The 16710-nt window shown below is 37.4% G+C and overlaps 1 protein-coding gene across 3 annotated transcripts in view; it reads left to right on the forward strand.

Moving 5' to 3' along the window:
* Positions 1-16710, forward strand: part of PLCB1 (phospholipase C beta 1) — a 709896-nt gene that overhangs the window by 523503 nt on the left and 169683 nt on the right. For all 3 annotated transcript variants that reach the window (XM_040447660.1, XM_040447662.1, XM_040447663.1), the window contains exons 10-11: positions 1670-1816; positions 12775-12932. In XM_040447660.1, the coding sequence (XP_040303594.1) occupies positions 1670-1816; positions 12775-12932 (305 nt within the window). The remainder of the gene's footprint in view (positions 1-1669; positions 1817-12774; positions 12933-16710) is intronic.

The following is a 16710-nucleotide window of genomic DNA, read 5'->3' on the forward strand; positions in this document are numbered from 1 at the left end:
CTCATCAGTTACTTTGAGAAACCTATTGGATGTAAAAAGATTTACATTGTGGTCAGTAGTCAAAACTAGCTTTGTCACTTGTGGATGGCACACAACATTTTATCATTCAAGAGTATTGTTCAAATCAATAAATATTAAAATTATTAGAGATCATGCTTGTACTTATGGGTTTGGATAGGAGTAAAGAGAAGGAAAAACCATTGGTGAAAGAGTAAATTGCTAGACCTTGAAAAGAAAGCACACTGGGTTATGTGTACTAAAAAAAGGCTTAAACATGGGTATAGCCTCTAAACCAACAGTTCTATTCCTGGGAATTCATCCTAAAGAAATAATTAAGAGTTTGTGCACAGATTTAACTATCAGAGTATTCAGCACAAAGTTATTTATACTAGTGAAAAATTAGAAACAACTGTAACATCCAATGACAATGAAAGATTACTTAGCCGTGCTATGGTTACATACCTTATATACATAAAATATAAATATTATAAATTACATGACAATGTTTCTAACATATTGTTCAGCTAAGACAAAGGTCACTAAATCTAATTAAGGTCAGTCTAATTACTAAATTATTGCACCTTCATAAAAGAATTACACACACACATACACATGCACACTTTTTTTGTTTTCCTGGAGGGCATACACACCAGGATGTTAACAGCACCTAGTTCTGAAGAAAGAGTTAGACTCGTTCAGAAAAGTTTTACTTTTTATTTCTGCTCATCTCTTTTTCTAATTTTTTTTTCAGTGAGCATATGCCACTTTTATGTTAATACAAAACTCTTTCACCAAGAAGAAAGAAATGCTACCCTCCAATGTTTACAAGCAGTGTCCCTACTACTCACAAATGTGCTGGGGTTTTTGAGGCTCTTATTGTTAAGGCTGAAGAAATAAACTGTGGTAATGATCAAAATAGTGAAGATGACCTCTCTGGGAATTCCATAAAGATTACTGTAATAAAGATAAAGAATTATCTCAATATTTAGCATCAGTCATCTCAGAAAGGTTACAACAAAAGCAAAATTCTAAATAAGATCCGAGTAAACTAAAGTGGGAGTCATATTTCTTCCATTTGAAGTAAAGCCATTCTAAATAAGAAACTTAAAGACCTCCTTGTTTATGAGCATTTGAGTTTTTATTCCTAGGAAAGACTCATTTGTGGTCATCTATATTTTATGTTTCAGAGAAAAAAAATCACAATTTGAAAACACTTCCACCTCATTTTAAATAATAAACCCATTCTTGAATAACTTTTTTGATTATAAAAGTAACATATACTCATAATAGGAAATTTGGAAATTCAATCCTAATTCTATTACCCAGAGAGAAGCACTCATAACATTTTGATGTCCATTCATAAAGTTGATAACCATTTTTAATTTAAGAACAAAAGATTGGTGTTTAGGTATTTAAATCCTCTGAAAGTCAGTGAGACTCATGTAAGTACCTTTTTCTCTATTATCTGTGGCATTGGGAGATAATTGTAGTGCAATGACATAATACTTGATGACTGTTATCCATGCTAAAATGCAATTGTGCCTACTGTCTTCTACCTTGGATGCTACCAGAGTTTTCTGGAAAAAAAAAAAAAAGTTAAAGCACCATGATACCATCAACCCATAAAAAGAACACATTCACATTCTTCTTAACTCTTCATTTCCTCCAGGACAGATATCAGTGGATGGCTTTATGCGCTATCTGAGTGGAGAAGAAAATGGAGTCGTTTCGCCTGAGAAACTGGATTTGAATGAAGATATGTCTCAGCCCCTTTCTCACTATTTCATCAATTCCTCACACAACACCTACCTCACAGGTACGAATTCACAGTTCTTTGACAATGACTTTAGCCAATCTCACCAAATTTCATCAACCTCTACTTTCTGTTGATCAGAAGGGAAGGCATGTTTTCTTTCATTTCCTGGATGTAAGATGCCTCTGAGAACTGACTTCCAGGACCAGAGGCTCTGCCTGTAAGAGGAATATCATTTCTTCACAACATATCTTTTCCTGTTTTTAAGTCTTCTAAAATGTATCCTGTCTAATATCTTTGGGCCAATGGAATTTTTGTGGATTTGACCTCCTTCTTTAGTGGACTTCAAACCATTGGCAATACTACCTAGTTCTCTGGACTCTTTTCATATACAGCAAATTTCTTTTATTTAAAAAGATTTTTTAAGTGTATTTATTTTTAGAGAGAGAGAGAGAAACAGCGCAAATAGGGGAGGGGCAGAAAGGGAGAAAGAGTCCTAAGCAAGCTCTGGGCTGCCAGCGCAGAGTCTGATACGGAGCCTGATTCCACGAAACTGGGAGATCATGACCTGAGTCAAAACCAAGAGTCAGACGCCTAACCAACTGAGCCACCCATGGGCCCCAGAAAAATTTCTAAAGCATAAATAATTTACTTTCAAGGCAAATAGCTAATTTTGCTAAAGGTGCAATGGGGCTTTAGATGTAAACAAATTTACCCCTGAATGACAATCTATACTTCATTGTAAATATTATAATAATGAAGGAAAAAACAAATGTGCTTCCAAATGTGATCCTAAATTGAGCATTGCCATATTTTTAGTAGATTATTAAACAGAAAAAAATTAAAGATATATATATCACCTCAACTTAGTTTAAAATTAACATTTTTAATAAATACAGAATTTAATAAAGCTAAAAACATTTGTATAATCAAAATACACTTCTTGAAGAATACTTTCCATATGGCAGATTTCTAAATACCAGCCTTGAAAAAACTTTGTAAAAAATCTACTGGTTACAAAAATAAAGGCTTTTCAGGGGTGCCTGGGTGGTTCAGTTGGTTAAGCATCTGACTTTGGCTCAGGTCATGATCTCACAGCTTGTGAGTTTGAGCCCCTCATGGGGGGATTCTGTGCTGACAGGTCAGAGCCTGGAGCCTGGTTTATCTCTGCCCCTCCCCTGATCGAGCTTTATCTCTCTCTCTCTGTCTGTCTCAAAAATAAACATTTAAAAAAATTTTTTAATTAAAAAAAAAAGGCTTTTTAAAAAGCCATATCACTATCTTACTTCAGACAGTCCTCACCCAAATTAATAGAAGATAGCCAGACCTTAAGACCCACAACGTACCTGAAGTCTGGGGTCTCATTTGATACGTATAAGTTGTAGATGCCCACCATGCCTTGAGAGAGGTTTTGATGTGCCCATGGCTCATTGTCTAGGGGCATGCGGTTTGTGTTGCAGGGTAGACCAGCGATGCTACGAACATAATGACGGGCATTATTCATGGGTGTCCAAGAGAATTTTACAGGATTCAGTTATACGGCAAATAAGCAGCTCTTTCATGTAAACTCCTTAAGGAGATCCATCCATCCCAGTACAAATGTATGTTGTATTGGTATCAAATGCAGCATTGGCCCGGTATCCCACACTTGGTGAAAAAATGGCTTAGAATAGAAATGACCCTTCTATAGAGAGAGCAAAGTAGCCTCCAGACAGCTAGAGTGGGCTGTTCCCAGGATTATTCCGTATACTCTGAGAGCATCTAATCAGAACCAGATAGTCTGAGTTCTAGCCTGTTGAACTGCAACTTGTATGTTCTTCATAAAAACTGAGTGGCTATCAGGCTACTCTCAGCCTGTTTTATTTCAACTGACATTATCTACTAGGAGAGATTCCTGCCAAAAAGTAATGAGATTCATGTTTGGCTCATCCTAAACTCTATTTTTGTCATTTCTTGCTGCATAACAAATCACTTCAAAATTCAGTGGCATAAAACGCCCACCATATTATTTTCATCCTCATTCTGTATGTCAAGAATGCAGATAGGGCACAGAGGAGATGGCTTGTCTCTCATTCCTGGTGTCTTGAGCTCCAGCTGCCAAATAAATACCTGGGGATAATGCGAACACGTTGGGTGTTGGAATGGTCTGGATGCTTCCCCACCATCGTGTCTGGAACTTGAGCTCGGTTAGGACTCCTGACCTAGTTGCCTGTAAGAAGCCTCACCATGTAGGTTAGGCTTCCTCACAGCATGGCCACCCCAGGGTAGGTGGACTTCTTACATGGCAGGTCATGGCTGCCAGAACAAGTGTCCCAAAGAACAAGGAGGAAGCTTAACTGCCTTATTGTACATCACCTCTGAAGTTCTGTGCTGTCACTTTCTTATTTGTTAAAACAGTCACAAACCTACACAGATTAAAAGGGAGAAAACATAGACCATAGTCCTCCTTGGGAAGAGTGTCAAAATACTTTTAATTTGTTATCTTCTCAGGGGATTCTTAATCCTATTTGGTACCAGTGACCAATTTGTCATTCTGGTGAAGTTTATGGACCCTTGTAAGAGTAGTATTAAGTGCATAAAATAAAGTATATAGGATTAAGGAGATAATTTCCAATGAAATATTTTTATCAAATATTAAAAAACAAATTTGTGATAAAATAATATGTATTTCAATGAGCACAATTTAAAAATTAGTATAAATAATATGATGTGATTATTTGCAATAATGGAATAGGATGTGAAAATATCTATAATTTCACAGTTCTGCTTGTACTGCATTTATAAGAGATTGTTAAATTTAACATAGAATTTTAGATTAAAGATGTAATCTTCGTTTCTCATCCAAATTTGAGGAGGTCAATAGAACCTCAAATTAAGAGTCTAGATCTTGGGACACCTGGGTGGCTCAGTCAGTTAAGCGTCTGACTTGATGGCAGCTCAGGTCATGATCTCAGTGTTTGTGAGATCGAGCCCTACATCGGGCTCTGCACTAACAGTGTGGAGTCTGTGAATTCTCTGTCTCCCTCTTTCTGTCCCTCCCCAGCTCACGTTCTCTCTCTCTCTCTTCTCTCTCTTTCAAAATAAATAATCATTTAAAACAAAAAAAGGGTCTAGATCTTTCACTTGATAGCATCCTAAAAAATATAACTGTAAATACTGACACATGATGGAATCTTGCATTTAAGACTACAAGATTCTTAAAAATATGTAAATATACATTCGGTTAAATTTTGGACATTATATGTGGTTTCATCTGCCTGGAAGTCACAGTATGCAATAATTCTACCAATAGTCCTTCTTATCTCCAAAAGTGCCTTTCAACTGATGTATTTACATCCATTAGTATCTATATTATTTGCCATATAATAAATGAGGCAATGGTAGCAAAATGATGGAATAGTAAGACTGATTAGATATAGTCTATATCCTTTTTACCTTCTCTTCGAGGACATTAATTTCTCTTTCTGCTTATCTTTATGGACTTATGGTTTTTAAATTTTATGTAGATTCACCAACCACAGCCATTGTTCTCTTTTTGATAGTCGAATTGTCTCAGCTTTGGTCAATGGAAACATTTCTTAGGCTGGTTTCTATATTCTCTTGACACAACCCATTGATCTTTGAAAATGTCCTTGCTTTCTGGCACATCAAGATCTTCCAGGCTTACTTTGTTCCTTTGTGCACTACACGTGGAAATCAGACTTTTCCCCTGAATGACCTCTGGTTCCTTTTAGTGGAAAAAAAAATTGGGTAACAGCAATTTGAACCCTGCACTATGGAACATTGTCTCTGGACCATTTCAGTGAACAAAGTAAGAAAAGATACATTTGTTTATGAACTGTGCCAGTTCATATAAATGTCTTCATTCCTATCTTCCAATGTATTTAAATTCCTGATTCTATAACTGTGCTTCCTTTAGCAATCTTGATACCTATGAAATTTACGTAATTAATTCCCTTATTTTACTAACAACAAAATAATAGCTCCAAGAAAATTGTTCAGTATCAATAGGAACTATAAAACTACAAAATACTGTTCAGTTTTTCTCTGTAATTCCTTTTTGTGGATGTTTTTTAACTGCATTTCACCAAGGATTTTTAGTCTACTGAATTTCTTCCAGAGTCACTCATTTGCCCTACCTCTGAATACCTTGGTAGGTACAGATGCGGTAGAGAATTTGGCTTCGTTGTATCGGCTTGGTTTTTGAGTGTCAGCAAATTAATGGTTGATAGTTATCAGAAGTTGAAGCTTTCAGCTACTAAGAGAGAGAAGGGTCCACTCTACTTTTTGATGAAGAAAGAATTCAGGGGCACCTGGATGGCTCAGTCAAGTGTTCCATCTTCGGCTCAGGTCATGATCTCATGAGTTTGAGCCCTGCGTTGAGCTCTGTGCTGACAGCTCAGAGCTTGGAGGTGCTTCAGCTTCTGTGTCTCCCTCTCTCTCTGCTCCTCCCTTGCTCATGCCCTGTCTCTCTTTGTCTCTCAAAAATAAATAAACATTAAAAAATTAAAAAAAAAAAAAGAATTCAAAGAGCTGTCTCCAAATTGCAGTACAAAGGTCTCAGATCACCACCATCTGATATACAGGATTTCTGACCAAGTAAACCAGGTCTCTTGCCAATTATTTAATTTCCAAAGTAGTATTAGAATTCCCATATTTTCGAATATTCAGATTTTAAAGCTATGTTATCTATGTGAAACCATGTTATGATCTTTACAGGTTTTTTGTGTCTTGCTTACTTTTCTGAGCTGTACATTATTTTACTGAGGTTTGCATTATATAAATCCACATATTTGTTATGTTCCTTTATCCCAATACCAGTAAAAGTCTTTCATTTTCCTACAGGTGAATTAAGGAAGATTCCCCATAGTTAACAAAAAAATCTACATATAAATCCTAATACAGGCTCTGGACGTTTTGTCTGAAATTCTCTTTTGAGAATTTGGTTTTACTTCATATGATATTATTAGTATCCTCACTTTAATTATACATAAACCTAATGTAGAACTGTCCCAGAGGCCTTTGGGTAAGATATAAACATTGATGATACAGAAATTCAAACTTCCCAAAGCCAATTAAGAATATTACAAAATAAAGTTGAAACCAAAGTAAAACCCAATAAAATCCAATTAAATGTTAAAATCAATACCTAGGAAATGAGATCTTATACTTTATAGGCATTTCCAGAACAAGTAGAAACTTTTTCTATAGAAATGTTATTTCATATAAAGGGTATTTGGTGGAAAAAGGAGTTTTCCTATTCAAATGAGTTTTAGAAATGCTAGGTACAAACAAAGGTTGGCACCTATTACAGTACGTTTTGAACATATGGGAAAAAAGCTTACAGATGCACAATCATTAAGGTTATGATCAACCCTGTTCCCCCACTGTCACCACCTTACTTATTTTCTTGGAGCACATTAAGAACTAGTATTCCTGAGAATGCTGGTCTAAATTCAAATAAAGAGAATTTTGATATTTGGAATGTTGTATTTTGAGCATTCAAAGGAACTATAAAAGTTAAATGTACAATATGAAAGCCAATCAATTTAGAAATGCATTATTATTATTATTATTATTATGTCTATTTCATTATTCATTATTGCCCTTCTGTTGACCATCAGGATGCCCAGAAGGAAAAATAAATGGGATCATTGAAAGGAGTGTATGCACATCAACAGAATGAGTTGGTTTTTAATTATGATGGTCATTTTTCATGGGGTTTTGGATAGTCTTGGCAGTACATCAAGTAGTGATTATGTTTTAAATTATTATTTTTCCTTGAGGAACCCACCCTTATGGCTCAAAACAAAATTCTCTCAGAACAGTATGCACTCATTTCAACCTATACTTTTTCAGCTCTTCATAAATCTGTACTCTAATCGATTTGGGAGATAATGGCTCCATATTCATGGACAAGAAAAGTGTTATGTCTCTGAAAAATTAACATCTCCGTTCAGCTTAACACACACACACACACACACACACACACACACACACACACATTAGATTTGAGGTTTTAGTTATCTTCCAATGAATTAAAACACCTGATTGAATGTATCAAATAATTATTCAACTCCTCACATATATGCTCTGAGCTGCAAAAAAGTTCTAGAAAGTTCCAGACTGAGTGTTACTCTCTGCTTTTCCATCTCTCTTACTCTTTTAACCCTTACCATGTGTAACCTTTTGTAATTTATTTTTGGTTTAAAGTACACACAAACCTATGAAAGTTGGTGGCAGAATGGAAAAAGATCATGTTTAGCAAATAAACAGACTGCATTTAAATTTCCCTTTAAGTAAATTAACTCTTCTAAGCCTTAGTTTCTTCATTTGTAAAATGAAGATAAATTGAAACAGCCAGAGTATTTTTGGCCATTAGTAATAAGATACTAATTACTTAATGGCTTGAATGTTAAAGAATTTATTACCAATCACAGCAAGAAGTCCAGAAGCAGAGTAGTTGAGGGTTGATTAAATTAGAAATTCACTGATGTCATCAGAGACCCAGACACTTTCTATCTTTTTGCTCTCCTTATGGTTGCAAGATCCTGTTCACCCTGAGCATTGCCTCCCTATGAAATAAGATCCACATGGGGCACAGGGCAAAGGTCTGTCTTACGGCCCTTTGTGGGAGTGAGGTCTCCCGCCCCTACCCAGTAGACTTTCCTTTATGCTGTATTAGATACAGCCCAGAGTTATACACCACATAGCAATGCCTACATTAACCACTAACGTGGACCACAGAAGTATTGTGAATGATTAGGAAGAACTAAGATTTACCCCAGGGCTGAGGAGGGGACCGTGAAGCATACCAGAACCTAAATAGAATATTCTGTTGGCAAGGAGAAAGAGAAAGAAGAGAAAGAAAGGGCAACCGGGTGTAAGTGTAAGATTGGGGTGAGAATTAAACTCCCTGGCACTTAAGAACTTCTCCATTATTTGTACTTGCCTACCTGCCCAGATGGGTAGGGGTAAGGAACATGTCGAGTGTCCTTTGTGCATCCCCAGGAACCAGTATTTGCCTCTCATAGAGAACATGTTTGAGAATGTGCACAGACCCTAATGGTGAAACTTCTATAATCAGTAAGGCATATGCTGAAAGTTGCTTCCCCACTTTCTCACCTAAGCCATCTTGTCACAATTGGATTCATGTTGAAGACAGCTTCATGGTCTCCCTGGGGCAAGAGGCAGACACTTTGGGAGAGACATCAGATCAAACGGATGCCCTTAGAAATGGTCAAGATGAATAACATAGAATTTATATTTTGGACAGTTTTTTCAACTGTAACTGTGGAATTAGGTGACTTGAATGGCTGACACAGCATTGAAAGCAAAAGGCGAAATGGTTCCTGTCTCCATTTATAGAAAGAGATCATATTTATGGAAGAAGGCCACTGAATTAACAAATGCATCACATTCTGGAAATTTTTTGCCATAGAGGTTGAAAAGAAGACAATACATAATGATAACTATAAACATAGACAATTTCTCAGAAGGCTATGTTAATAGAAGGATTGTTATTTTCCATTTTCTGATCTCTTCAATCCATGGATGCCTTGAGTAATCCTAGACAAAACACAAGTGAATGTAGCCAGCTGACCAAAATGAATGCAGCCAAGTGAGAAGTTACAGAGCTATGACTTGGGGCAGTATTATGAATTGAACTGAGATGGAGCTTCAGCTCTCCAGTTCAATCATGGGCTTGGAATATACTCCAGAGGGTATTCACAGCTAGGCAGAGATGATGTCAGATACTAGTTACAGAAATAACAAGGGTTGAGTGACTCATGACATATCATTAATCCCAACCCCAGGCAATCCCCTGGCCCAGAAGCTATATTTTATTGGATGTAATCAAATGGAAATAAAATGGGTGGTGGGATATAATAATGAGGAGTTAGGAATGTTAGGGAAGAAAAATAAACTAGCTTTGAGGATTTAGGCAGAAAAAGATGAAATAATGGAGAATGTTAATATACATATTTGGAAGAAAAATCTCCATAAATGAAGGAAAACACACAGGGAACCTAAAATGCATTCCAAGGAATAGAACAATTATGGGTAAGTGTGAATTTTCTAAAAATATGCTTTCTTTGGGAGGCTTCCATTTCTAATAAAGACTATTCATTTTAAGATTGAACAAGTTGACCTTTGAAGGATTCTTCTGGGCTTAGGTTGTTGGGGAATAAACATAACATAGACACATATACTCTCTCTCTCTCTCTCTCTCTCTCTCTGTCTCTCATCTTCCATTCTTTGGTGTTTTTTTCTTCAGATTCCTCTGCATCTCACAAACCCAACCCCATACCTTACCAGGTCTTTAGAAACAATAACTGATTAACATTCAAAAAATACATCAAATACCAGCTAATTTGTTCTTTCAGTGATAAAAAAAAATTTTTTTTTTGCATGCAAATCCAAAGAAATGTTTCTAGAAATTTTTTGAAACTTTTATGACAGAAAGCCTTAGTGTGACAGGTATTTATCTACTAGAGTCTACCATTAAATCTTATCTAGTTTATGTATCCATGGGAAGTTCCCTCCTGAAGTTAGTAACACTCAGTGAACTGTTCATGAAATAGACTCAGAACCTGCACATTGTGTAATGGTATTGGATAGTCAGTAATACATTTAAACAATTTTCTAGATAGCACACAATAAAATCTTCTCTACTCTTTAATAACATACCATTTTCTGCAGGAGCTAGCATTTTTAATGAGTTATCCAATAATTATTTGCATTCTTCACTTTCTTTAGCTAAAGCAGCCTCCCTTAAGCTTAAAAATCATATAAATAACTGTCTTTTCTCCTTCACTGTCACTGCCCACCCGCATTTTTTAATGCAGCAAAACCTTTATTACAATAAACTTTAAGGCAATTATAAATGGCAAATTGATTATCTAGCATCAGGAACTTTCCAGAATATTTTGTCAGCATTTCTTCCTTCACAAAGACATTTGTGTGTTTAAAATGCCCTATTTTTCCAGCAGAGAAAAGTGATTATGAAAACCTACTTAATCAGCCTTTCATGCATTTACTAGAACTCTATAGAATTCAATACTGTCATCCTTTTGTTATGCTGATGTTTGGGTGTTGTGACATGCATATAAAAATAAAATTAAGCCAGTAGGCTTATCCCATTTTCTTTGTCCTGTATGTTTTCCCTGGGCAGATCTTGTCTATTTCAAAGTTATTTTGACTGTTTTCATCAGTTTGTCATTTTTTAACTATTTAAAAAATGGTGGAGAGTTATAGAGTAGAAATCAGAGAAAATATTTAATGTGGAAAACCAAAGCTTCCATTGTGTGTTGATGGTCGGCCTGTCTCAAAAGTTATTTATTATTAATTTTTTAAAAAATAACTTATCAAGGGGCCCCTGGGTGGCTCAGTAGGCTGAGCATCGGACTTCAGCTCGGGTCATGATCTCGTGGTTCCTGAGTTCCAGCCCCGCATCAGGCTCTGTGCTGACAGCTCAGAACCTGGAGTCAGCTTTGGATTCTGTCTCCCTCTTTCTCTGTCCCTCCCCGACTCATGCGTAAGCGCTCTCTCTCTCTCTCTCCCTCTCTCTCTGTCTCTCTCTCAAAAATGAATAAACATTAAAAATTTTCAAAAAAAAAACTTATCAAGAAGTAAGTACTTACAATAACTACTTAAATGAAATAGGAATAGTTTGGCTTCCACTCCTGCCCTCAGACTTCTCAAGTGCCTTGATTATTACAATTCTTATCACTTTACTAGAGTATTTCAGTTCTGTTCACAAAGGTTTTAAATTTTGATGAAGTATATGTATTTTTTTCTTTGTTGTTTGTGCTTTAGCATCATATCTACAAAACCATTGCCTAATCCAGGTCACAAAGTTTTAGCCTTATGTTTTTTTTCTAGGAGTTTTATAGTATGATCGCTTATATTTAGGAGCTTAATCCACTTAGAGTTAATTTTTTTATATGATGTGAGATGGGTTGGATTAACTTCATTATTTTACACATGTCTCTCCAGTTGTCCTAGCACCATTACTTGAAAATATGATGCTTTCTGCAATGAATTGTTGTGGCACCCTTGTTGTAAGTCAATTTGAGGATAAATGTGAAGGTTTATTTCTGTACTCTCAGTTTTATTCCATTGATCTATGTCTATTCTTATGCCATCAACATACTGCCTTGATTATTGGAGTTTTGCAAGTAAGTTTTGAAATCGGGAAATGTATGTCCTCAAACTTTGTTCTGATTTTTGGCCATTTGGGGTCCTTTACATTTCCATAGAAATTGCAGGATCAGCCTGTCAATTTATGTAAGAAACCAAGTAGGAGTTCAATAGGAATTGACCTTGTAAATAAATTTAGGTTCTAGTGCTATCTTAGCAATGTTGAGTCTTCTGTTCCATGAACATGGACTATCTTTGCATTTAAGGTCTTCTTTAATTATTTTGTTATTAATGCTTTATAATTATTAGAGAAAACCTTTTGCACTTTTTTTGTTAAATTTGAATTTATTCCTACAAACTCATTTCACTTTTGAAAAGAGAATGCTTAGCTTTTCTAAACATTTTTGACTTGGACAAACATGACAGAAAGGTTGATTTATACAACAGAATAGCCTTAAAGACTCAGACCTAAATGATTGAGTTGTGAAGTTATAATCCTACTCTCTGCCATTTTCATTATCTGAAAATAAATATTTAAAAAATAAAGGTAGTTATACAAGAGAGGTTTTTATGAAGATTAAATGTAGTAATACATGTAAAATCTGAAGAACTACACTTGGCACTTGGTAAGCAGTTATTGTTATTGTTCCAATGCTCTCCTCCTTCTATTCTCTCTTCCCTAAAATGACTGCTAGGGAGCCACAATTACATTTGGTATTATGCCACTACCTTACAGTATGTTGAGGCAGAAGGTTGAGAATAACCACACAAGTTGTTGAACTCCTTGTTCTCCCACTGTTGAAAAGATTGTCTAGGAAGCCACCAATGTCTTCCTTGCTTTGTAGGAGTCTAAGTATCATTTTGTTGGTGTTTTATAGCTGGCCAGTTGGCTGGAAATTCCTCTGTTGAGATGTATCGCCAAGTGCTCCTGTCTGGTTGTCGCTGTGTGGAGTTGGACTGCTGGAAAGGACGGACTGCGGAAGAGGAACCAGTCATCACCCATGGGTTCACCATGACAACTGAAATATCCTTCAAGGTAGAGTGAATGAATATTTCAAACAGAAGAAGCTAGAGAGACCTAAACCCTTTTGGATAAAGCCTCCTAAGGTAGAAAGTCCCAGTGGTTACCATTAAGCCCATGGACTTAATTGCAATTTCAGAGGCTAAAATTTAGCAGTGTATTTATGGGTAATTAGCATCATGTCATGGAGAACTGTGGTGTCTCAGAAGTACTGCCATAGAGAAGACTTACAGGATTTGGGCTTATATTAGATGATTTGGGTGAGGATTCAAGAAAGTAAGGTTTTGCTATAGATTGGGTGCTGTCAATAAGCAGAAATAATCCTGTGATTGTGTATCGTAATAAATCCTATCTAGAAAGCAAGACTACAGCTGTATTTTATAAGGAACTTCAGCCATTCTTATTAGCAGGAATGAGGGTATGTTTGGTCATCCCCCTTCTCTTTCCACACATGGCTCCATCCTACATCATAAAGGGCCTAATATTCATGCATATGGGCACAGAAGCCAAATTATCCAAGTTATGTTCACATCCCCTACAAAGAGCCATCCCCAGGAGCTTGGAATCATTTGGGTGGACAAAATCTGGGGTCCTAGGTACCCAGAGAACCATCTGGGAAAAGGGTATATGGACTGTAGGGGACATGTGTTTTTTTTACTGACTCAGGCTTCTCACCTCTTTGGAAGTGAACCAGAAAAGAAGGGCCAGAAGACAACCTCTAAGGCACAATTCCCAAGGCATGAGCCCCATGCCTGCATTAACTGGATCTCAGGGCAGAACTGAGTCTGGGTCACTAACCCTTGCCCTAAGCAACCAAGGAAACAGTGCAAATATGTGGCTAGCTAAGGAAGAATGGGGACAAGGCCATTGAGAACGGGGAGGTCAGTGTGCTGAGACACCAAAATGTTGGATGAATTATATGTTAATGTCACTAAGATTGGTGACAAAGCTTTGGACGAAGAAGGCAGTGAAGCATTTGCCAAAGTCTTTGCTGAATGAGAGAGAGCTCAGCAGATGGCACAAGAGAGGAAATGGTAAAAGCTGGTTGGGCTGTCTTATGAGAACTGGAAACTCAAAAGTAGCATTGGGGGCAAAAACAACAACAACAAAAAAACAAAAAACTCACTCCCCAGTGTCTAGCCCCAGGACACCTGGGATGTGAGAAAATAAACAGCTATCACTTGAAAGAGAGTAGCAAAAGAGAAGCAAGATTTTCAAGGGATATCCAGGTTTTGATTGAGACAAATGGATTTACTAATCAAAGGTATCATATTTGACAGTAAAAAAATGCATCCAGAATTGATATCATTAGCACCTTAAAATATGTTTGCTATGATGTGTCTAGGGAATTTGACTTTTCATGATTTCTTAAACTTAGGCTACAATACAATAGTTAGAAATAAATAGCACCCTTCACTAAATTTTACAACAAAGTTTAATATGAGAGTGACCTTAATTCTGATCAAATCTTTAAATTTGTATCTGCTCCTGAAAGGGAGAACTCTTAAGTTCTCTTGGTTTTAATAGAAAAATCAATGGGTTTTTGTTTCATCTCCATAATCCCCCACTCTCCCAGCTTCTGCCATTGTCCTTTGTCAGCTAAGATCCAATCCTAACCTGGTTGGGCTCTTTGAGAAAATTGGGGGACAGATGACCCTGGTGCACAGTGAGTGCAATTTGGGCTCATCTGTCTGTTGATGGATGGACATAATCCTGGGAATGGAGACAACACATCCTAATGGAGCCTTTGCTGTGCTAAGGGATGAAGGCCTTAGTCACTGCACTGAACCACTACAGGAGGGCCCTCCCACCACCACCCTGCCCACAGTCCCCTCAGAGTCCATATGGGGAGCAATTATATACTCTTAAAAATTTATAATCCTCAAGGTTCATTGAGTTCCAGGATGGAGAGGTAGATAAACACCAGGCACATTTTAAATCATGTTTATTTTATGTAGAGCATTGGCCTCTTGATCTCAGCCATTAAGTTGGCTTAGAGTGGCTCTCCCTATGCACCTGTCTATACAAGTGGTTCTTCAGTCACATCTATAACCCCAGAATCATGGGCTTATTGGACATCTCTTCGTGGTCTCTGGAAGTAAACACATCCACACATTTTCGGACAGATACAGAAACTAGAAAACAAAATCTAGCCCAGAATACTGCTTCTTCTCTCTGCCTGCCAGAGTTGGGGTTGGGGAATGACCAAAGAGAGCAGGAAACTCATCTCCCTGGTGGCTGGTTTGTCCAGCCCTGCTTCCTGCTAATGCACATTTGCAGGATAGATTAATCTTGCTGAGATGTGGGTGGGTGGGTGGTGGGTAGGCTAGTATGGCTGTGGGTAGTGGAGATGCCAACCTGTTTTGTACACAAATATACAGAGGAGGAATTCTCTGAATCAGGACTAGGTAGTACTGGGGTGAAACTCGTGAGGTACCTCACATGCAAAATTTAAGGAAGCATTTGCTCTCAGTGTCATGTACATGCAGACTTGGCACCTAACAATGAGTGTGTCTTTACATTTTGCCCTGAGGCCCCCCACTTGCCTCACCATAAGTCCCAGCCTGCTCTGCATGATTGTTGGTAGGTAGGCTGCTTTTCCAGAAACCACTGTGTATGTGACATTGTAAGAAAGGGTAAAAGAGAAATGGGGGACAAGATCCTGTGTGATCCATCCCCCATTACCACTTTCCCCGTCACTCACTTGGCTACAACTCTACTGGGCTCTGCTATTGCTTGACCATGCTAGGCAAGTCCCACATCACAGCCTTTGCACAGGTTCTTGGCCTCTTCCTGGAATGTTCTTCCCCAAGGTATCTGCATGGCTCACCTGTTACCTCTTTGAAGTCTTTCTCAAATGCCACTTTCTCAGTGAGGCATACTGGGACTACTCTCTTTAGTACCGTAACAAGCCACCTTGCCCACTCCCACACTCCTGATACACTCCCCACCACCACTTTATTTTTTCTATTTACCAAGTGGCACTTTATCCCCTCCTGCCACTCTGCTTAATTTCCTTAATGATTATGCTTTTTGTTCATTGTCTTTCTCCTTCTACTAGCATGTAAGCACCACAAAGATAGAACTCTTGGTGATGTTCCCTGATCCGTCCCAAGCACTTTGAAAAGAATCTGGCGTATAGTAGGTGCTCGATAAATGTGTATTTTTGTAAAATGAATCTTCCCATCCCAAAGCAAAAAGACAAATTACAGCACAGCTTTCTATTTTCTTCCTTGCCTCTGTTCATCGGATAAATGAATTTGGTCTTTCTCCATTCTCACGTGTGACATTCCATGTATGATATATTGGTGGGCAGTGAAAAGATTCTCCGAATGTTTGCCAGTTTTAGCTATCCCATTTATTTGGACTTGACCTTCATGGTGCAATTAGACTGTGTTCTGTAGCCAAAGCACATATTGCAGCAGCAAAATAAACTGATTACAAAAGTTCATCATTTTTATGTCATTACTGTTTATCTGCTCTCAATCTATGTAATCTGAGAAACTTCTGTGTGATCTATCCCCAAAAGCAAAAGTTCCTATTGGCATTTACTGCTTATTTATTATATGGGCCAAAATAAAAGGTTATGTTCTGGGAAAAGGGACATGCTATAAGTCAGTGTCTTCATGGAGGACTTTTTATTTTGCACTCCAGATTTATTTATTATTTATCTCATATATCTGCTGTTCTAGTTCCTTGCCTCATTGCCTTAGCCTTTCTGATGGTCATGGCATAATAATTCGCCACTTGACCTGCATTCTCTGTGCTCCCACTCAATCTTCTTTCTCCCCAC

Source organism: Herpailurus yagouaroundi, unplaced genomic scaffold (genome assembly GCF_014898765.1).
Source record: "Herpailurus yagouaroundi ecotype Mexico unplaced genomic scaffold, PumYag 196, whole genome shotgun sequence".
NCBI lineage: Eukaryota > Metazoa > Chordata > Mammalia > Carnivora > Felidae > Herpailurus > Herpailurus yagouaroundi.